General features: G+C 38.1%; 1 protein-coding gene across 1 annotated transcript; it reads right to left on the bottom strand.

The window, feature by feature from the left end:
- Positions 1-4,613: 4,613 nt before the first annotated feature.
- LOC132109737 (synaptopodin-like) lies at positions 4,614-20,864 on the bottom strand. The gene is made up of 4 exons (XM_059516050.1): positions 20,717-20,864; positions 16,318-17,583; positions 8,284-10,199; positions 4,614-5,679 (listed from the first exon to the last, which is right to left on the bottom strand). The coding sequence occupies exons 2-4, from the start codon at positions 16,511-16,513 to the stop codon at positions 4,936-4,938; spliced, it is 2,856 nt and encodes a 951-aa protein (XP_059372033.1). The 5' UTR covers positions 16,514-17,583; positions 20,717-20,864; the 3' UTR covers positions 4,614-4,935.
- Positions 20,865-23,339: the final 2,475 nt, after the last annotated feature.

Genomic DNA, 23,339 nt, shown 5'->3' with positions numbered 1-23,339 from the left:
AGTACGTGAAGCATGTTACACTGTTAACACGAGTAAATGTTCTTAACATGATATAAACATGCATCTGAGATGACAAGATGATGATGATGATGATGGACAAGCCATTGTATTTCTCATTTCTATTCTCTATCATGAAATGGCTGTTTACAAAAAAACAAACTGTTCCTTGACGTCATTAGTGACCATGTTGGCCGTGTTGATGTAATAATACAGAATTAATTTTTTTTAAATAATTAACTATTTTTGAGACTTAAAATATTTTTATGAGGTTTCCATAGTTTAAATACTAAAATACACAGTGTATAACAGGGTTTAATGCAAAAAAAAAAATCCTGAGCCTGAACTTTTTTTTCGGGAGCGGGGCAGCACATGTAAAGCATTCAATGACTGTGACAACTTTAACATTTGAAAGGATACTATGGCAAAGTTATTGCTTTCTTTATTCAAACTGATTTTCTTTTTCATGAATATATGATTGACCTGCAGAATGAAAGCTGTATCATACACTTGGAAAATTATGAGCTATATCATCGCTTATTGACACTAGGGGTGTGACAATACACTTAGTCACCGATGGAGTTTCGGTTCCTTGCCGCTGTCGCCTCTGGCTTGCTTAGTTGGGGACACTTCATCTACAGCGATATCGTTGACTTGATTGCAAATAAATGCACAGACACTATTTAATTGAACAGAGATGACATAACTGAATTCAATGATGAACTGCCTTTAACTATCATTTTTTTCATTATTGACACTGTTTTCCTAATGAATGTTGTTCAGTTGCTTTGACGCAATGTATTTTGTTTAAAGCGCTATATAAATAAAGGTGACTTTGACTTAGCTAATGAGATGAGAAAGTACAGATACTTGGTTCACTAGAATGTGACAATATTTGAATACTGTTTTTAAGAAGTTTTCAATAAAATGTTTGTCTTTTTATTACAAAAAGTAAAACAATGCAGTTGTATTTAGAAATACGTTAATCTAGGGCTGTAACTAACGATTATTTTGGTATCAATTAATCTACTGATTATTTTGACAACTGAGATATCTAAAATTATATATATATTTTTTTAGTAACACAAACAGACCTACGTAAGTGAAAACCAGGCTTTAGTATGACTATTTATATATAAACTAACAATGAGGCAATAATAATTGGCTCAAATAAAACATAAAAACCAAGAAATTACAAGATTGTATTGAACAACACTGTTAAAATACATAATGTAGTATGCCTATATATAACATGAACATAGCACATTATGTATTAAAACAAACACCTGCAGAGGGCGCCAACGTCCTGATGACGTTTCACTTTACAGCTTGATTAAACGATGTTTACATCCATTAAATTTTAATATTTGGCCACGTGCAGAAACATTTTTTTTTTAAATCGCGATGTACAATACAATGGCATATTTAGACATAGGTTGATGTATCTGCTGTGTTGCTAAAGGTTTATAAATGATTTACGTTACAAATCTAGTGAGATAATGCAGACGGTTTTTCCAGATTACGTTAAGCAATTAAAATTCACAGCGTATACAGAGGAAGAGTTTAGCCCCTTTCACACATACAGTCTTCACTGTAAAGTTACCATTAATCGATCATGTGTGAACAGGACCTTTTCAGAAATCCCGGTAAATATATTTAGGCAATCATTTCATGGAGATGACATGATTACTCTGAGATGTTTACAAAGCTCCGCTGCTTTATAATGAGCTTGTCCATGTAAATACGCGCTAGATGGATATATTTGACCATTTCGCCTCAGCTTTTTGTCGCGCTTCTCCATTCATCAAGGCTGCGACTCTGCAATTGAATACTGTTATGCGCGTCTCGTGTTTATAAAGGCAAAACATTGTGACTGGCTACTAGTTTGGATGAGAGTGAAAGTTGCACCTCTCATACCATTGGTAGGCGAACGCATGGACTCAAAAGTGATATCAATCAACAAGATTTTATTTTATTATATATATATAATATAATATAATATATATATATATATATATATATATATATATATATATATATATATATATATATATATATATATATATATATATTTTTTTTTTTTTTTTTTTTTTTTTTTTTTTTTTAATGTAGGATTAAACGCTGCACGCCGGACGGCACGGTGCCGGAGAACTTTAAGCCCTGGTATAATGTCTGCACACATGTAGTCGTTACTGACCCTCCAAACAACCCACGCCCCCTCCAATTATTTCATATAATAATAACTAATTTCGCTTTGTATTTGTATATTTCATATTTGCCATATTCTTTTGAACTCAAATGAGTCTGCAGCGATGGCTAGTTTAGTCCTAAAGGTGGCGGTATTGACCAGGCATCTGTTCATCTCTTCAAAAGACATTAGACCAAACTTTTTGATTAAAGCATTTTTACTTAATCCTAGCGTATGAATGCAACTCGCAGACTAGATTGAATGATTTTTAAGACTTTGTCTATACTGTCCAATTCTCAGTTTTGGGAAAAATAGTAGTAGTAGTAGTAGTAGTAGTAGTAATTATAATAATAACAACAATATCCTAAATAGGCCTATTTCCTACCATATCAATAAAGAAGCTCAGAATATAAACTACAACAATTTCCTATAATTATATTAGGTTTATAATAATGTGCATTTTTCAGTTATTTGGATGTAAAACTATAAATTTGTAGTTATAATTAATAAAATTACAGATTGTTCTTTTAACATCAAAATAATCAATAAACGAAGACCTTTATCCGAGAAGATGACATTGTTTGTGTTTATTCACTTAATTTAAAAACAGACAGAAAACAGACAGAGATAATAATGAGGCTGGTTATTCAGGCATGATATCAAACTTAAAAGAAGTTGTATATGTAAATTGAATCATGCATAACATCTCCCATAATCCAAATGAAGGATCGCACAAGCACACAGGGGCTGTAAAGCATCCTTGAAAGTGATAACATTATTCTCACCAAAGGTGCCAAGTCACTTTACAGCTGATGTCCCTGTCAATCAAACTCCCCCATATGCAAATACTCAAAAATCTGCTGATGCTCCGACACAGAGAATGATTTTCTCATGTGTAGTGATTCAATATTTGACACCAGGCAAACATGAGTACACTTGGTGTTTATGACCCTTGAGACTTAATCCTTAAATGAGTGCTAGTGATCAGCTCAGACAGATTTCAATATGTAATTTCAGAACTACGACAGACAAACATACGGTATTAAGTAGTGTGAATTACTGTTTACCACACAGTATACAGTGTGTCTATACCAGTCTATACCTGTAAATGCATGCTGTAGACAGTCTGACAGAGGTGATGTTTATGTATATAATATACCCTTTCAAGTGCCCCATAAAATATGTTTATTTGTGTGAAATGTATATAAAAAAGCAATTATCTCACCTTACTGTACCAACAGAGCACTCAATCACCCTAAACCCAGAATCCATTTTATGTGAAATGCTGAAATGCTGTGAAGATTAACTTGATTGTATAAAACATCAGCAAGAATCCTCTCTTCTCCTGTTTTTGCCCTCTTGGGAAACTGAAATATAATAATAGCAGTCTAAGCAAGGTGCATTAATGAACGCTGAAATTTAATCATTCCTACATTTTATGTGAAATCACACTGTACAAACCTCCTAATGCTTTGTTTTTTCACCTCTCCCGTTGTGCATCAGACCATTTTATTTCCCTCATGTATTTCAGCGCTAAAATAATATGGAAACCTTATTGGATTTCAGATCACCTGCAGCTTCCATTTATAGTATACATAATATAGAACATTTCCTACCATTCTCTCTCATACCATAGAAACCTTGCTGTGTCATTCTGTCTTTACATCTAAATTTACTCACAATCAACAAAAAGCAATCAGTTCCTTCCAAGTTTGACTCGAGTCGGACCTATTGTCACATTCCAATACTCTCTAACACATTGTCAAAACATACTGTACAAAAAAGCAAAGGGTCAATCCCTTTTATATTTACGTAGATTTAAAAAAAAATAAGGTTAATAACTAATACTGCTTTGAAAAGTCTTGCATGTTATTTTTTATCTTTGGTTCTTTGGTACAACTTTCCGAGTCCATGTAATGCCTTCTTCATTAGATTACAGACAGCTGCATAGATTTAGTCTTCATTTATTCACCCTCATGTTGTTGCAAAATGATACGACCTTGATATAATCTTTCTTCCTTCCATAGAATACACAAGAAAATGAAAGTGAATAGGAACAGATGCCGTTAGACTCCAACAACGACAATATGTTAGTCACATTTCAGAATGTAACTTCATTTTGTGTTCCATGAAAGAAAGTCAGTCATATTGCTTTGAGTAAACATGTGAGGTGAGTAAATGATGTCAGAATTTTCTTTTTCTTTTTTTCAATGTTAAGCTACACTACCATTCAAAAATTTGGCATTGGTAAGATTTTCAACGTTTTTGAAAGATGCTCACTAAGTCTGCATTTATTTGATCAAAAATACTGTGAAAACAGGAATATTTTGATTTTTACACCAGTTTTCAAAATCACATGATCATTCAAAATTAATTCTATTATGGAGAATTACTGCACATGAAACATTTCGTATTATTAGCAATGCTTCATATTTTTGAGGTAATTATATATTTTTTAGAATTCTTTGCTGAATCGAAAGTTCAAAAGAACACTGTTTATTTATTAACAATAAAAAAGCCATTTTGTCACGTTTGAACATTTTAATGCATCCCTTGCTGATTAAATTTCTCAGTAAAATCTTACTGCCCCAAACTTTTGAACAATAGTGTATTTTTTTCTTCCATCACACAGTCAACATACTGTACTGTAATCAACCTACTGCAAAATCCACAATGCTTTACATTCAATATTTAAAGGACACTTTGGTCTACAACGAAATCAGGCTGAAGTATAAATCATCAAGTGCTTGCTACAGATCTTCAGACATGCCTCCCCTCTTCACCTGCAGACCGCCGGCCCAGCCACGGGGGCAGGTGTTGTAGCTGCGCACTCCAGGAGAGCGCAGACCCGAATCCTCAGACTCCACCGAGGCGTCCGAGTCGGTCAGTGAGCGGGTGTTGTACAAGCGAACCGGAGAGTGGATCATGCGGGTGGGAGAGGGACTGGTTAGGGTGGGCGACTGAGCGCCCAGCATCCCTGGCTGAAATGGACTGACAGGACTGTGTTCATAAGGCACGATCCTGCCGCTCACCGGGGACATGGGCAGACTGTGGCCACCCAGCGCCCTGGGAGACGGACTGTTTTTCCGCTTTGCAGCATTGATGATGTTTTTGGCCAAAATGCGGTGGTTGGTTTTGGTGTCCTGGCTGACGGCCGGAGACTGGCACCTGGTTTCCCAGGCTGGAGACACTGGAGAGGTGGCGGTCGGCTTGAAGATGGTACCTGGAGATGCTGTGGTTGCAATAGGCTTGTGGATAGGGCTTGGGGAAGGGCATGTTGTGATGGGTTTATGGATGGGTCGGGTGGAGGGGGAGATTGGAGTGGGCTTGTAGATTGGAGTGGAGGATGTGGAGGTCACTAGAGGGCTGCTGGGGGACCAGACGGCACTGGAAAGCACCTCAGGGCTGGTGAAGCGTCTAGTGAGGTTGGGCGTCCTGGAGGTTGGGGTGGTGGAGCCGGATTTATTGACTGGTGCCGGGGTCTCCACCTTAATCTGATAAGACAAGAGATAAGAAAAGATTACTCTTAGAGGTAAGACATCACTTTAATGTAGTGTCCCTATATCACTAAATACACTCACAAACACACACACTGAATAATAAAAGGACTCAACAGTAAGGATTTTTCTGTTTGCCATAGTTCAAATGGTATATATTATATATCTTTAATAATATGTTTATTAATTATATATTTTTATATCATTTAATATAATAAAATATTTAATAATACAACATATAATTGTATATTTACATTTCAAAGTTGATCATTTAAATGCATAACTTAAGTTACTATTATTTTTAAATTATGTCAATAGAATCATTTTGAATCAAAACTAATTAAAGATAATATTTTTAAATGTTTTATCGTTTTTTAATATTTTAACATTAACATTGTTAACAAAATTGTTAACTTGTTTATTATTGGATATTTTTGTTTGACCTTACTTTATTTTTGTTTTTAAACTGTTTTACAGCAGAATCTGATTTTGTCCCATATTTATTTAGGATTATTGCATTATCGATTCTGTCAGTTTGCTACTGTGAAGCTGCATTGAAACAATCTGTTTTATATAAAGCAGTACATAAATAAAGTTGACATTACATTTTTCACACATCTAAATTAAAATGATCACATTTTGAGATTTACAAACATTTGTTAGTTGGATATATAATAGCTAGACATTATGATAGAGGAAATTAACTTGCAACCAAATGACACAAAAACAAGGAATACAATTTTTGAGGCATAAGAATATATATACACAATCAAATATATATGGTGTTGATCCAACAGTACAAGTGGCAGTTCAGTCAATTAGACCAAAAACTAGCTCAGCTCACCTTCCTTACTGTTGAGCCCTGCATAACATGTCACGATTCATTTCTTTTCTTTTTTGTTATAAATGTAGATAGTAAGGAATGTTAGTGTACAGGAACAAAGATATCATTACACAAAAAGTACAACAACAGCAGAACAATCCTGGATCCAAAGAATCAATAAACATTCAAAAATCCAAGCTTTCCAAGTTCATGCCAATAACAGGTTAGCCTCTAAACCACCAGTGAAACATCTAAAACACCTCCTGCAGCACTGCATGCAATTTCAGATGTGGTTATCGATATCAGGCCTTCTCATGCACCGTGTGATTATGTCAAGCTGTTTATTTTTGACCAATGTCTGAGTAGTTTCCCAGCACAGCACGATACCATGCCATCTTCAGATCGCTTGCATTCACTCTGCCAACACCACTAACCTTTACTGAGATATGCATTCGCACTGCTGAGGCTGCTGGGTATGTTTTCACCTCCAGTAAATGTGTTTTTCCAAGCATAAGGGAGGCCAGAGGTCAGGCCTTTAGCCTAAAGCTCAAGCCCACAGCGGCCAGTTTCGCCTCAGATGTGCATTTTCAGGGGGCAGGCCAGGAATGTGTGGGGCACATACATATTCAGTCGGCGTTAAAAAAGTGTCTAATTTCCTTTTGGGTCAGAGCACTACGCGTCGGGTGGCTCTGATACGCATATCTTTGTTTTGTTGCTACAAGTGTATAGATAAAAACGACTCTGTGGGAAAGCCGGCCTGGGATTTTCATTGCAGGATAGATACTACCAAAAACTGAAACGACTGTTTAGAGGGGATAGTGCAAATGAAAGAAGAAATCCCACAGGAAATTCAACAGATCAGTCAACAGAGGAAGATAATATAATATGAAAACAAGAGACAGAAAAGAAAGTGTTTCATGGTTTTAATGAAACAGAGTAGACAAAATCATTTGAAAGAGAAGAAGCTAGGATGAAACAGTTAGTTTGAAAACAACCAGCATTAAAATAGTTACTACGTACTGCATGTAGTTATAAAATAAAATAAAATGATGGCTTTGTTTAATCCGAGACCTGCAGTGGAACACACAGTAGTGTATGCACCCTAACTGTTACGCAGCATGCAAGTTGTAAACTAGAACTATAAATCCAAGAGAAGCACACAGAACTAATTAAGAAAAAGAACAGTGCGGGTGCCATAACATGAAGAGGGTCTCATATCGTCCGACTTATATTAAATTGTGTTTCGTACATCATAAAAGGCAAGACACCATCTGCTAAACTGCTTATGAGTTTGTACCAACTCCAACCTGAAAACTTGGAGGCAAGTGTTGGAAAATGACACACTGGTTTTGTACCTAAAATATATCTGGCATGAGCACAAAACTGAATAAACTGTAGTTCTGAAACACAAAGCTGCACTAAATTACAATGTCTTGATAAAAAAAAATATGTAAGGTTAAATTTATGGCCCTCTGGTGGCCAGTTTATGAGTTACAATTAAAGGTCAGTTTAACAGGTAGGACGTGACATTTATTGCCTCCACATGCAATAATAAACAAGAAACAACAAAAACAAATCTGACCAAGAGTGCTAGATTTCAAGTTTCTTGTAGGCCTATTTTTTGAACCATATTGCTCTCTATTCACATCTAAGTGGACAGTCAGTGTCCAATATGTGTCCTTTTTACTTTTCTTCTATTATACTTTGGTCTGAAGAGTACATACAGCAAAGAAGAGAAGAAATGGAAAGGTTTAAAAGAATGAAGAGGGTTTCCACACCTGTGGGCTGATACCAGCTTTTTTGGTGGAGAACGTGGGACGTGGTGCTTGGACGCCAGAGCAAGGTGAAGCCACACGTTCTGGAGCTAAAGGTGACACTGGGGAACTGATGCTGCCTGCTGTGATGGGACTGAGAGGCGTCACAGGAGGCGAAAAGCAATGGGCTGACCGATAGGCGGCAGATGGGCTGTACGGCGATGGCAAAGGGCTTGTTGGAAGGGAAAATTGTCTGGAGTAGGAGTGAGCTGTCACAACAGGTTTAGGAGCTGGGGCGGCTCTGGGAAGAGTGCTGTAGGGATCTTTCGTTGGGTTAAAGATGAAGAGGGATGAGTTTAGCTGGTATGGCTGATGTTTGGACAGCTCCATCTCGATTTTGGTGCAGCCGTTCTCCAAAGGTATCTCTGGAGGTGGAGCTGGAGCAGGAGCTGGCGATTTGGAAAGGACAGTCTTTTTCTGAATGGCCTGCTGAGTTTGAAGTGTCTTTGAAATTTCTGCACTTATATTGGAGGAGTTTACTATGGCCTTCACTCGACCAGGCATGTTGGATTGATATACCCACGAAGGAGGCAAGGACATGGTAGGAGAGGGTGATCTCAGGTCCTTGCTGTCATGGACATACCTTTCCATCCTCGACTGGCGTTTGGCAAACAGTTCAGCTCCTTTTCCTGAAGCATTGGTCAGGGCCTGCTCAGGCTTGTGCTCTATCCTGGCACGTGTTCTGGAGCTTTTCAAACTCGAGGCCCACTCTGGCACCGCAGCTTCCTCGTGAACGTCCTCTTCCTTGGCCAGGAAGTTTGAGGCTTCGGCCCCAAGAGCCAGCAGCTCCTCCTCTTGCCCTGCGTCTGGCTGGGGTTTTTTCTTCTTTTCATCTGCACACTGCACTAAGGACAGGAGTTCCGGATTCGGAGCCACTTTTGGTTTCTCCTGAAACGTGAACATCGACTTACGGGTTGCTCTGCGAGCCTGGCCCTCATCGAGGATCCCCGTTTTGATGGTAGTTACAGATCTCTTCTCACTCAAGAGGTCAGGGACAAATGTAGGCTTGGGGACATATGGGCGGATGTAGTAAGAAGAAGGCTGAGGTGAGGCAGCATGGCCTGTGTTAGGTGGAGGAGGGCTGGAGTAGCTGGGGAGAGGAGGAGTCGGATATGAAGGTGGAGGTGGTGGTGGAGAGAAAACAGGTCTTGGGTGCACTGGGGGAGTTGTAGAGTCATGGCCTTGATGGATGGCTGGGACTGGACTTGTAGCTTCAGAGGATCCTACTGTTGTTGGGGAGAAAAATGGGCGAGCTGTTCTGTTCATGATGGTGGGCTGTTTAGTCAGCGTCTTATCTGCTTTTCCATTGCATTGCGCACTGTATCCATTTGGGGTTTCTTTATTGTGTCCTCCATTGACTTCAGCTTCATCTTCACCAGTTCTGTCCTTAACAGCTGAGTTACTGTCACTTCTAAGAGTAACCTCATCCTTCACATGCTCTGTGAGGTCTTCTGAAAGCTCCTCATCCTTCTCATTGACGGGGAGAAAGTGTCTATCTTGGCTGCTTTCTTCTGCTACATCCTCCCGTGTTACCTCACTAGCATCTTCCATGCCACTCCCAGTACTGTGGATTCTGCCGGCCGACCACATGAGACCTGTCTTGAGGTTCCTGTGATTCAACTCTTTGTCCTGGTCCTCAGTCGAGCGTTTGTCCCATGTCTGTGGACTTTCAAAAGATGAATCAATTACATTCTTAGATGCCTCCGCTCCCCCTCCTCCAACGCTTACGAGTGTGAAAGCGTTCACTCTCTGTCTGCGCCGGTTGAAAAGCTGGACGCCTTTAGAGTTGGAATTGGCCTGGAGCTGAGCAGCAATGATCTGACTCTTGGTTCGTGCCTCCTTCAGCTCCTTCTCCGACAAACTGGCACTTCTGCTGAGGTCTGGAATGGTAGAAAAACACAACAATCAAATCAAGAGAAAATTTCGAAAAGCTAAGCTAAGTATTGCTCAACCCCGCTTATAAATGTAAAAATTTTGCACAACCCACCAAGTATCCACAAGTCTTATGAGGAAATTTTTTTTTTAAATGCACATAACTGTTTCAGCCTAACAAAGGGTGTTAACATATAATATCACAGGCTTTTTATTAGAGAGAGTAATTGGGCAGATTTTGGCAAATATTAACTTGCTTTATATTTTATTTCATGATCTCAGCATTGCTGTCACAATTATTTGGTTGCTATTTAATTTTCAGCTATAGTAGCAATGTGCTCAAATGGGAGGATCATTATTTTAAAACTCAAGACGATTATATGTCTTTTAAGTAATTCTAGCTTCCATGAGTCACCCTGTTAAAAAGATGAATCATATTCGTTTGTCGTCTTTTTTGCGGACAGACTTATAAAAGAAATGCTGACACATTAATTTCAAGGATTTGTGGTCAAAATTATTCTTTTCACAGTTTGCTGTGATTCATGGAGCCTGCAGGCAAATTTTTGTAGACCGTATAATGCTTTCACACATTTATAGTTCTAAGTACCTCCTGTAAGTAAATCGTAATGCTGATATTTGCAGTTCTACCCATATTTTGGCAAAGATGGATGTTAAAACAGTCATCTATTTGTTGAAAATGGCAAAGGTTTATTGACTGGGCTAAAAAGCCCCATTCCGAGCTGCAGAAAGTATTTCCTTCACCATGGGCTAGTCCCTCCCTTAGCATTCCTCAACTGCCGAGAAAATTCCCTGCTTGAGACTGCAGCATGCCTTGAGAAATCTCTCTGAGGCACAGGAACCATGTCTATTTGCTGACATCCTGACAGGTTCATGCCTTTCTATCATCAACTTACAAGACAAAGTCTACATTTAAATGCTTGAACTTTGACCTATTTTGATATACTGTGGCATCAAAGTTTCAGTAAATAAAACAAGATCCTGCCTACAAATGAATGAGTGCTTCAGGAAAGGAACATAACTTTTAAAACACAAAACGTCAACATCTTATACCAGAACATTACATCCTGAGGAACAGACTGTTAACAATTACATCATTGGCTGTACGGCTTGACTCAATATAAGCATGGTTAACCTGTGCAAACACAATCTGTTTCCCTAATAGACCTTTGAATAATTAACCACTTTGGTTTCCCTGAGGTAGTTCTTAGCTTTTATCCTCAACCCCAGACTTGGCTGCAAGGCTGAAAACAATTTTGTGAATGTTTTTTTCTCTATCCAAGCAGGTAGGTCTTTGTCTTGCCAGAGCCACAATGAGTGTTAAAAAGTTAGTAAAAAAGCAAGAGTTCTTAGTTTGTCCCATTTGTTTTATGTGCAAGTTTGCCAGACTGAAAGGAGCTTTTATATCACATGGCATAAACTTATAATAGAGCATGTTTAATGTGCATCTGCCTTTCATTCCATCAGCAAAAACACCTTTTTATTCAGTCAGGCCATGCAACACAACCTCAAGCACTGGGATAAAAAAGCTCTCCATTTTCCTTCTTTACGGATTTTAATCTTTACGGTGTTTCAAAACATTAACTTTTTATAAATCTAGAACAAAATGAAATAATTTATAAACATAGATGCAGTTTTCTTTTTTTTATATAAATAAAATTAAAATTATGAAATTACTTGATGCAGTTTTCATTTGTTCGTTATTCTTATAAATTTCCCTTCCATATCAGAGCCAGACCAGAGTAGTTCAGTGAATAGCTATGACTTCACTCCCTGACTACTTTCTACTTTTTAAATAAATAAACACACTATAAAATTGTGGTAATGTGCAAAAAATGACCTAGGTTGAATAGGAAACTAATTTAACACATTTTAACACATGAAGCACATTTTAGGTTATAATAGTTTTTATACACCGTTAAAATCAAAAATAACTTTAAACTTTTAAAACATTATGTCTGAGATCCACACAGTGCAATTTGTCACTTTAATTTCAAAACAATGATGTTCTTTTCATTCTGCCTTTTGTCTGTCTAAACACAACACAAAGTGGCAACCAGTCTGGTTGATCTTTTAAAACAATATGGATTCACTGCAAAATATTGCTCTCGTCTCGCTTTAAATAGTCATCACATAATATAATTTAAACGATCATGTCATCAGACCTCAGAACTTAAACATGACTTCATCACATGTCTTTCACAGATCTAAGCGTTTTATTACGCAAATAGGCTACCGTTTTTGATCTTTCCAAGCACTGGGTCAAACTAAACTTCTCTTACCTTAATTAACTCTGAATACAGTCTCTTTTGTTGCTGCTTCGCGAGCTTTTCTAATTTAACTTCATGTGTTTCCTCCACTCCCCCTTTAGCAGCGAGAGCCTGGATCGGATTTCGTGTCGTTGCGAATGATGATCTCTTGCGCGCTCCAAATGCGCATCGAGCGTGAGGCGGGCAGCTGGGGCACTGGACGAGGCTTGCGCTTCACTTTTGCTTTTTTTTTTAAAGGATGCCTATGCTGTGTGACGTTCCTGACAGACTTTGCTTTCTCTGTTTTTTGCTTCCAAATTCAACAGCGAAGAGCCGGGATGCAGAATAGACTTAGAAAGGGGGCTAGTTGTCACGCGGGAGATTGTCAAAAGGGCTATAGTCAGAAACTATGAGGTTTTAAGCCAAAAGTCCAATTAGACACGTTTCTCTAGAAGTGGTTTTGCAGCAACTCTCTCTTATACTCTATATATATATATTATATTAGGCTATATGTCACCCACATGTTGATCTAAACTGTTACAACCTTAAAACCCATTTCTTTCTTATATGAAACACTAAACTAGAAGTAGAGTGATAGCCTCAGTCACCATTCACTGTCATTCAATGGGAAAAATATGCAATGAAAGAGAATGGTGACTGAGGCTGTCAGTTCTTGACTTTCTGCCAAACATCTCCATTTGTGTTCTAGGCTACAGCAGAAAGAAAAGCTTTTGGGTTTCAAAGGACGCGAGGGTGAGCAAATAATGACAACACTTTCATTTTTCGGTGAACTATCCCTTTGAGTAACTGCTGTTTTCATTACCAGAGTCATGGATGTAGGAAAGATTAATATTTATGATTGCTATGTCCTTGGACGTACTTCAATAATCACATACAGAATATTTAAGTTTGCACATTCTGTTCCACGCCAAATTAAGTGGCCACATTTCATTAGTGTCATGTATAAAGAATCGATGTGTCAGCTCTTTCAGAGGATTGGATGTCAGGGCAGAGAGCCATCCGGCAAACACACTCGCTTGGGTGGATGGGACACCTGAGCCTCAAGGGTGGAGATCAGTTTAGACCACAGAGGTTTGCTTGCTTAGCTTATTCATCATGCCTGAATCATAACCCTCAACTTATCATTAACAGAAGAGAAACACAAGAACTTCCTTAAACCTAAAAAAATTAGGAATTCAGGGAAAGGAATAATGTTTCCATTTGGTTGACACTGAGCTGGGTATGATATGTGGGCTCTCAGTTCGGACAGATGAGGGAAACTCCCTCACAGCTTGAGGATTTGGGGACCTGGCAGACATAAGGGTTGTAAATCAAAGGTCAGATTCTCCTGTCCGAAGTTATGGTTCGCTGGGAGGAAGGGATAAAATGACAGTTTTGCTCTGGGAAATGTATGCGAGTACATGAGGAGGGATGAGATCAGAAATGTTTAAGACCATGTGCAATTACTGTACACATCACTGACCACAAAACCTGTATTTGGAGACTCTTCGTACTCTGCTTCCTTACTCTCAAGCAGAACAACATTCACAGAATAGCTTCTACAGATCAGTTCTGATGCTGAGAAATGCCTTGTAACTGACCTGCTATATTATTATGAAATGTACAGCTGTGGCCATAAATTTCTGTAGATTTGTAAAGCTGCAAAATGAAAAATTAGATGATAGAAAAAAAGATTAAAGATTTAAGACACAAATTTGGAGTCAGTTAAAAGACAAATTGCATAAGGTCAGGGGGGTTATGACTTTGGCTATATAAGTCCTCTTTTATTCACTGTATCTGGATTCAGTACTTTATTTTTGCATTGTATGAGTTGGCTTATAAAAGAAAGAAGAAGAAAATTAATAAGAGTGATCACAAAATGGTTATAAGGAATTTAGTAAATTTTTCAAGAGGTATGTTAAATTAGGACTACAACTCTAGCAATCATAAATAAGTTATAAACGTGAATTAATGCCTTTATCATATACAGTGGTAATAAGAAATGTATTACAAATTATATTATTAGCAAAACAATTCAATTAAATTTTAGAATATCTTAAATTTATTTCTTTTTTTTTTGACTGTCTAAGCACTCTTTTGCTTTAATGACAGCAGTACTAAAACTGGATGAACTGTGCAAAAGTTTGTGTAAAACCTGATGATCATGATCTCCAGCATGATTTGAGAAGATCCAAAATGCAATCTTATGCTGACTGTTCGTAAAAAAAACAAAAAACAAAACAAAAGGAGTTCATGTTCAAACTCAAAGAAATGTCACAATCTGATTAATGTCCTAAAAACAGTGTCGAATTAAATTTTAAAAAGAGTGTAGAATTAAAATCCTAAAACATTCTGAGAAAAAATTGCTCTCAGACTTTTGGATCACACTGTATCATTTTTCAGACAAATGCTATAAGCATCTGGAGATGCAATAAAGAGAAGCATAACATTCTGCATCTCATCAAATCATGATACTGTGTGGCGACATCAATCCCATACAAGGAGAGAGAGAATGAAAGAAAAAGAGAAAATTGTGACAATTACTTCAGCATCTCTTCCTAGGAACAGTGTGAAACCAATATAAAGTGACTGAATTAGCTGTTCCACCTCAGCCTTTCCACATCCTCCCCACTCGCCATTTTACACACTCCAAAGCTGTAACAACATCATAACAACCTCTTGAATTCTGCAAAAACAGTTTCAGACTGCCTGAAATGGGTCTGAATTCTCATCAGCAGGGTTGTAAAACCCCTCTGTCACACAGTCACTGGTGTGAACTGCCGCCTACTGCACTTGCAATGGGTGCCTGGTCATCTGCAAACCTTATTATGCAATCTTTCCAGATAACATTACCCACAGCTTGAGCATTATGGTCAGTGGGTATGAAGTGAAGAGCTATTACTGTACGGCTCATCTGCGTCTGTGAGGAAACAAATGTGTCACTGAGGGTTTAGTAAGAACTGATGTCTAAACATTTAGTGGATAGTTACGCCAGTCTATCTATCTGATGGGTCTTAGGCCTCTGTAGGGCCTGTAAAAGCATTCAACTTTTAAAGAATAAAATTGTCTTGACTCACTAATTTATTTAAATTTATTACATGACTCTACTGAATAAATAACTCTGATTGGTTAGTCACAACATTCTGCAGTCTGCCGTATTAAGACTATAATTACACTAATTGTAACCATTATTCCAATTTGCACCCATTCAATTTTCTACATAGTTTTGCTAGTTACATGTCTTTCATTGCACATTATCATCTATTTTTTTTATCATATAATAGGTATTCCTATAATAGGTTTTGGCCTATAATATTATTTTACTATCCCACTAAGATTCTAAGCAAATACTTTGATAATTTAACAACACTTTTGCATGCTAACGGTTCTCTGATATTTGTTTATGGCCACATGACATCCAGGTAAACTAATAAAATTGCATGTTTCTTAGTAAGTGTTTTATTTTAATTGCTTTAGTGTTATTCATTTGTTTTATACTTTTAAAACCCCTGCATTTGAACAGACTCCCTAATCCATTTAAATGATGAACTCTGTGGTATACTTGATTCTGATTGGTTAATTGCAACATTCTGCAGTCAGTTTTTTTAAAAATGTTTTAATTATTAGCTTTTCATCAACTTACAACCTCAGTTAGGAAACCCTGATTTTATAGTAATAATACAAAAATAAAAATAAACTCAGTGTTTGCAATCATTTATTAAGCATTCATGTCAGGGGGCCGATCTGTTTTTTGCCAATTATTCCTCACATATTATACACCCAAGGGATAAAGTATACTGTAATATATCAGGTTCTTCAGATTCAGGTCTATAAACGAAATAAGGAAGAAACTATTTACTTGTTTTCCGCTCCATCTGGCAAGACGTCAAGCCTGGCTTTGCTTTAACTCCGCAGCGGTCATCTTTCTCTAAAATGTTAGTACTGTGCCTCTCCTGGGACGTGTTTGCTCCAGTCTTGTTGAGAGTGGAGGATATTGTAGTGGTAGGCCCACCCCAGCTGTCCCCTCTTCTAGCAGGCTCATGTTTGCACTCCATCCCAGCCCGCTTCACTCCGTCCTTGCCTAAGAGATTCTCTCCTTTCGCGGAGCCCCCTTTTAGCCGGCACGCTAGCCTGGGTGTGATAAAGTTTTCTTTTTCTCAGCTGGGGCCTACGTTTGGTTTGTAAGAGCTGGTTTCGGGATCCCGGATTGTTTTATGCTTCAGACTTCCACGAAGAAACAAGGATCAAAAGCAGGATCAAAGTCAAACCAAAGCTCTACATTTTGCTGGATGCTTTCTTCACCATAATCCTTCACAGTAGACGTGCTACCGCCCAGAGATGAGCTGAGAAATGTACTTTTGCTTTCAATCCACACAATATTATTCAAACTCTAACAAGACCTCCCTGGAGGTATTTCTCAATTCACCCTGGATCAGTTCCCATGGAAAAGTGCCAAGAAAATTTCACAAGTGGGATGTGCTCTTTTGCAAATGCGGCAAAGGCTGGGAGACTATCCTCTGTTCTATTTGCGTCTGTTTTCGATCTTACATCCAGATATTTGTCTTTCTTTTTGAGTCACCAAAACATGTCCCTCGAGTTTATCGCAATCTCCCCGAGACGGAGTGTTTCTCTAAAGGCACGCGTAGCCCTTGCTCTCAAAATGTTTTAACAATGTCAAGATGAAGGGCAGTGCTTGGTGCTTTCCTGTCGTTTCATTAGCACATGAAAAAACACATTCAGCCGAAAGGTCGTCCAAACGTTCTGACTGCAGCTATTGTAGTTACTAAACTTTCAAGCAGAGCTTTATTGTGCTCAGTCCATTTGTTTGGATTTTAAACAGATATGTTCTGTAGTTTTCATTCTTTATCCCTGTATTACTGATCAAATCTCTCTAGGTGGTTTAAGCCAAGTGATATGATCTCTAACCCAACATCAAGAGCAGACATATAGTTTATTTGCTTGCTTTAGATCTAGTCCAGAGAGGCTCCTCGGGCAACTATATGGTATATCCAGACAGGGCTTAATGTCTTAACCTCTTGTTGTGTAGTTAAAATGAAAGGCCACTGCATGAACTTCCACTGCTGCCAGAGGACGAGTCAGTGATTTTCCTCTCAACTGCTACTTCCTGAAACATACAAGATGCAGACTCTCAGTCAACATATACCATGCTAATGCATTCAAAAAATAAAGAATATTCGACAGAATATTACCATTTTAAATCTGAACTAGATGAGGTGAGAAACCTCATGAAGAAAATATTCCTCTTTTTTATTATACTGTATGAAGGAGGGGTATTTCCTCTGGCACTGTGCACTTGATATCATTTGTGAAAATGACACCCCACCCATTGTCAAATCAGTGGGAGGAATGAACTGCGTTTCCTACATGTGAAGTTGAAACAATGCATATCTTATTTTCCGCCTGACTAATATCAAGGAGACAGGATAAGGAAAGTAATAGGTGTTGACCAATTAGGAGTTTTTATTTTATTAAACAGACTGTAGAGGAAGGAAGGTCAATATTTTTCGAAGCTGGAACATGTGAATCTGTGCAGAAAGACTCTAATATTCTTATAATATATAATATTCTTTCATTACAATTATACATTTCGTCCTCTAAATATTTTTACTAATTTGTCTGAGGACTTTATTTTATGATAATTTATTGTAACACTCAAGGCTGTTTAACACAATTTAACCTTATTTAAATTTCCACTTGGACCACCTAAAAACCCACTAAACCCTAAATTACTACTAAACTGTGCTCAGTATAAGAATCACAACTAAAACCTTACATTTTTGGTGAACCATTCCTTTTAAAAAGTCATGATTTTGAAAGATTTAAGGGTGGAGTCACTATAAATAATAAATATCTTTCAGTTTCTGTATAAGGAAAGGCTTTGACTGTTTCAGTTGCATGTTGAAACAGGACATTGAGTTAATTGGCAATTGTACAAATAGCACAGTCTAGTCTCAATAGCACTGAATCACCCTGTCAGCTGAGTGTTGTCTCTCTCACATCCTGTAGGCTACTGCAAGAGTCTCATGAGGTAATAAGATCCCATTAGTCTTCATCACCCCCTTTCAAACACTGTTTTAACTAATAACACCTATGACAAATGAGCGGTCTGTTTCACTCTTCCAGTGATTAACTCGACCCCTGTGCGTTTATGTTTGGGAGTTTACGTCCCGCTCACTCCAACAGTTGACTGAAAGTGGCCACAAAAACGACACCCACTGTTCATGCCCTCCATGCCCTCCTCCACAAATAAAGACAATCAACTCAACAAAACAAACACTCTCACCCACAAAAGCCTCTCACAAGCTCTCTGCCTTTCACTGCTTTGGACGAAACATAAAGAGCAGTTGCTTTGTTTTGTAATGCTTTTGTAACAGATTTTAGTGCAGCCTTGGTGAGAATACAACCTCATAAAAAAAATGTATATGGAATTGTTTCATCAAATTTTTCAAGATCCGCTGGCTTTTGTTCCTCATTCTTTTGTCAAAGTGGCCTAATGTAAATAATATTACATTTAATTCCTTATATTAATCATGTCACATCTTACTGTACATCAGGGAAGCTCAGACTATCAGCTGGAAGGCTGGAAGCTGGTTGAAAGAAGGTTGAAAGCTGATGCATCACAGAGCATTTGAACTACAGGGCAAATCGTATGTTAAAATTGAGTATGATGATAAATCTTTAAGCGTTTTAAAGATCATCTTATCTGATTTCACTTTCCAGATATTCACATAAAACATTAACATACCAGCCTATCTGCATGGCTCACTCACATATTTCTAACGATTTGCCATCCTTTGATTTATGAGTCATTCCAATCCACTGAGGGCATACTTGGCTCATACACCAATCCAATGAGCTGCATTGAGCTCTACCCATCACATTCCATATGTTATCAGTCCCGAGGCACCGGATGCAGGTACTGGGAGATAGTATTTGTGTGTGTTTTGGGGTGTATCCATTACAGTGCATAATATAAGCAGTAAAGGTGTATGTAACGGTGTCTGACACAGCGTTTTGATAGACCCTTCGGGGCCCGACAGGTCTCTCTAATCTCCCAGATCCATTACAGCCCTCCAGGGCCAGATCCTTCAACTGTATGCCATGGCACAATGCAGAGACCTGCTCTTCAACTCAGCTTCTTTCGCACAAAGGCCTATTGAAACACCTGTAAGTGGCCTGAAAAATAATTTGGGGGTTGCACTCTACATTTGGCATTCTTTGAGAGTAATTCTCAGCAGATAGCCAGCATGCCTTGACTTGTACAGGTTGATGACAGACAGCAAAAACACCATTAGTTTTAAACTTCAATGAGGCTCAGAGACATGGTGTTTGCTTTATAAGGGTACTAAGTATATAGTGGGCACATATCTAAATTATACAGGAAAACATGGGGCTGTGTGTTCAATAGCAAGCTGAATAATGACACAGCTGTCTTTTTTCGAGCACAATTTGAATTAGTCTAATATTTGAAGTTAACCCATTCTGTTGTTGTATGATATCTGTATTGTATATAACGTTATATAAATGTGACATAAAGTCTGCAGAGAATCACTTAGAAGAATAATAAAATAACAAAACCAGGTGCTTTGGCATAAAGTGTAAACACTGTAATTGTTTCAATTGCATTTTATATGGCTCATTAAAGAGCCATAAGCACATAAAAAGAAGAACTAGCCTTTCTGGACTCTGATAAAGCAGTGAATCCAATACTAAACTTATCTAGGAGATCCAAATAGCAGATAAAACTTTAGTAGCATTAAAGAGCTGTGACTTAATAAGTCTTATGAATTATGCCACTCTATAAAATTTCAGATCAGATAAAGGTCAGCGACAGATGCTTAGCATGACGTCTCAGCTAAACAGAACCCCTGCCTAATGCATAAGTCATTACTGTCGCTAAGAAACCCCAGCACCGGATATTCATTCTACTGTTACTGCACGCTGCTCACATTTATCATCATAAGAATCACATGCAGGCAGGACAAAGAACAGCCAAACAGGGAACACATGAAGCCCATTGCCAGTGAGATTATTCCTCCACGGGAGGAGAATGAAGTTAACATCCGGAATTAATCAACCCAAATATTTAGAAAGATAGACTTCGTTTGCAGCTGGCTACCTCACACAGTAGGTTCTTCAAGGATGCAGTTTGCGATTCAACAGGTGATAAAGCTGTTTGTTGATAACACTATGCTAAGAGAAACTCAATGAAAGTCTGGAGCTGATGGTAGACTCACCTGTACTCCCAAGTGCTTCGGTGTGTATGTGATGGCTAGTTTGTACAGCCCCTTTTCAGGTCCTCCTTGCGTTCACCTCCCCCTCTGTCTCACATGGAGTCACGCTCTCGTTCTCGCTCTCTCTTTCTTTCTCGCAGACCGAAAGAAGGGAAAAGGGGGTGTGGACGAGCAGGAATTGGAACACAGAGAGTTCTTTGTCTGCCTTCTTCATATGGTTTCCTTCAAGCATGCATCCTGAACACATTATTCCATTATATATTTTCATATTTAAAGTTGAGGACCGGTGTGCACTTTGCTCTTCGTCCCGCTCAGATTTTTACACTGGACAGGGGAATAGAACGTATGCAGCATCTGCATGCACTAAAACTGCCAATATGCACTTGTTTCTGATTGCTAGGAGTTATAAAAAGTAACCAGTGTCGAGTGTTTTCTCTTGAGAAGAATAAAGTGTAAAACAAAAGGGCCTTGCAGATTGGTTTCACAGACGTGGAGAGCCCCCGCAATGATTCTTGAGCTGCGTGTTGAAGCAAAGTAAGACACTTAAAGTCTCAATGGGATGGGATCTAAAGCCCACTGATCTCCCAACAGAGATGTCTGTCTGAGAACAGACATGCAAGATGGAAAACAAAGTATCTGTGGCAGGACAGACTTCAGAGTATGTTTGAAGGTTATTTTAGTGAAAACGATCTTTATGATATCCCAGAGTTGTATGCAACTGTGTAAACTAAGCTCTGATCTGTATCATCTCTAAGTGCTTTCTCACAGTTGAAATAACACTCACAGCAAATCGTTCAAAACATTGAGTTCCTTTGTAAACCCATCAAATATTTGCTTCTGTTTTGAAATGTCATACCTGGGTGATATTTGAGGCCATCAGCCATATTCAGACCACCGTCGCGGTCGTATCCAGAATAAAGTCTTTCATCTGCAAAAACTGGGTCAGACCTGTGACGAGAAGTATCAAAAAACAAGTATGTGGTTATTTCACTTGTTAACTTTTGCAATTATATAAGAATACTTATAATAAATTAATAATTATTTAAAATAGTTAAATTCCGTGAAATTAATTGTGCAGCCTGACCCATATGCAAATTCTTAAGGGAAAAGATTGTAGGAATCTCAAGGCATGATTTTCAAAGTATCAAAAATGAAACAAACAGACATGGATGATGCACAACATACATACACACATAAAACTAATAATTTATTCAGTGTGCTACCTTGTTTATCTAGTTGAATGCCAATGCTAATTTAAATACTTAAATTCTTGCAGATCCTAAGAGGAATGTCAGTTTGCAATATGCAATATCTCTATTAAAATAGTTTGCCAGTGATTTTCAAAATCTGTTTATGCAAAAATGCCATTTCTCTTCTTTTTTTTTCTTTGACTTCTTCATTCTATCCCTGCCGCCTCTGCAAACATATTTGTTTTTTCCCCAACGCCCTCTTTACAGCTGGTCAGCCTGTCATTGCGTTTCTTCTTTCAACAGTCTAGCGTGACTTTCTCAAAGGGCTGCTGTGTCTGCATACGTCTAGAAGTGTGTGTGCATGTCTCACTCTAGAATCTGTATCCATGTGTGGCTGAACGGACCAGTGGAGGAAATGTTAGAACACAGTCCATCAAATCTGAGCTTTTCTTCTGAAGTGTGTGTGGAATTTCCTAAGTGTTCTGGTTTACATTCTCCTCTTTTGAATATGTCTGTTACTGAGAGAAGGCCATAGCAGAGCAGTCATTTAACTGGAGTAATACATAGCCTGTCAGTGAACCTCTCCGTCCCCCTCTTCCAGGAGACCACCAAAACCCTATTGAGAGATGAAACTGAATCCAACTGAGTTTTAAAAATGTTTGATTATGCTCCACCGGCAATTGCAAAAGCCCCACAGGTGTCCAGGACTTCAAGGAGGTCAATGACAACAACGTTATCCAGATATCCTAGACTCACGTAGCCAGACTACATGACTAAACAGCTAAAGTTCTAGTCCACATTCCAGGTTAAGGCCAAAACTGCTAATTTAAACAGGAAAAGACCATCTGACCTGCATGTAAAGTGAAAACCTTCATATTTCAGTGGGTTTTTTGGGGTATATTTAGGAGTTGATTCTGATATCTGAAACAGATTATACCACAAAAAAAGAAGAAAAAAATACAGAGCATTGATTTCACAGAGAAAATTTAATATACTTTTTGTTTGTATGCATCTAGTCAAATTAAGTGCCTGAACAAAACTCAAAATAAATATTCTATACACTGTACAGTATAGTTCAAAGATTTGATGACACTAACTTGGCAAACATTGGAAAATATGGAGATTTTTCATCCTCAAAGCCAAAAAAACCCCAAAAAAAACAGACACATGATGCCAAAAGTCAGATTACAGGTTACCTCATCAGGAAATGCTTTCCAGTGTGCAGTAATAATCAGACGATCATCAAACAGACTCTCACCAGTTCTAGGGTGTGACATCTGAAGCTGAGACCATCCAGACCCTGAAATGAAATTAAATAATAAAATAAAATAAATAAGTGTGTGCGTGTGTGTGTTTGTGTGTGTGTGTGTGTGTGTGTGTGTATCCAGCCATGAAAATGGACTTTTCTTTATATTAAAATCTTTTCTTAAATCATA

Source organism: Carassius carassius, chromosome 29 (assembly GCF_963082965.1).
Source record: "Carassius carassius chromosome 29, fCarCar2.1, whole genome shotgun sequence".
Lineage (NCBI taxonomy): Eukaryota > Metazoa > Chordata > Actinopteri > Cypriniformes > Cyprinidae > Carassius > Carassius carassius.
Note: the sequence above shows the minus strand (reverse complement) of the source record. Positions and strands in the feature narration are given on the sequence as shown.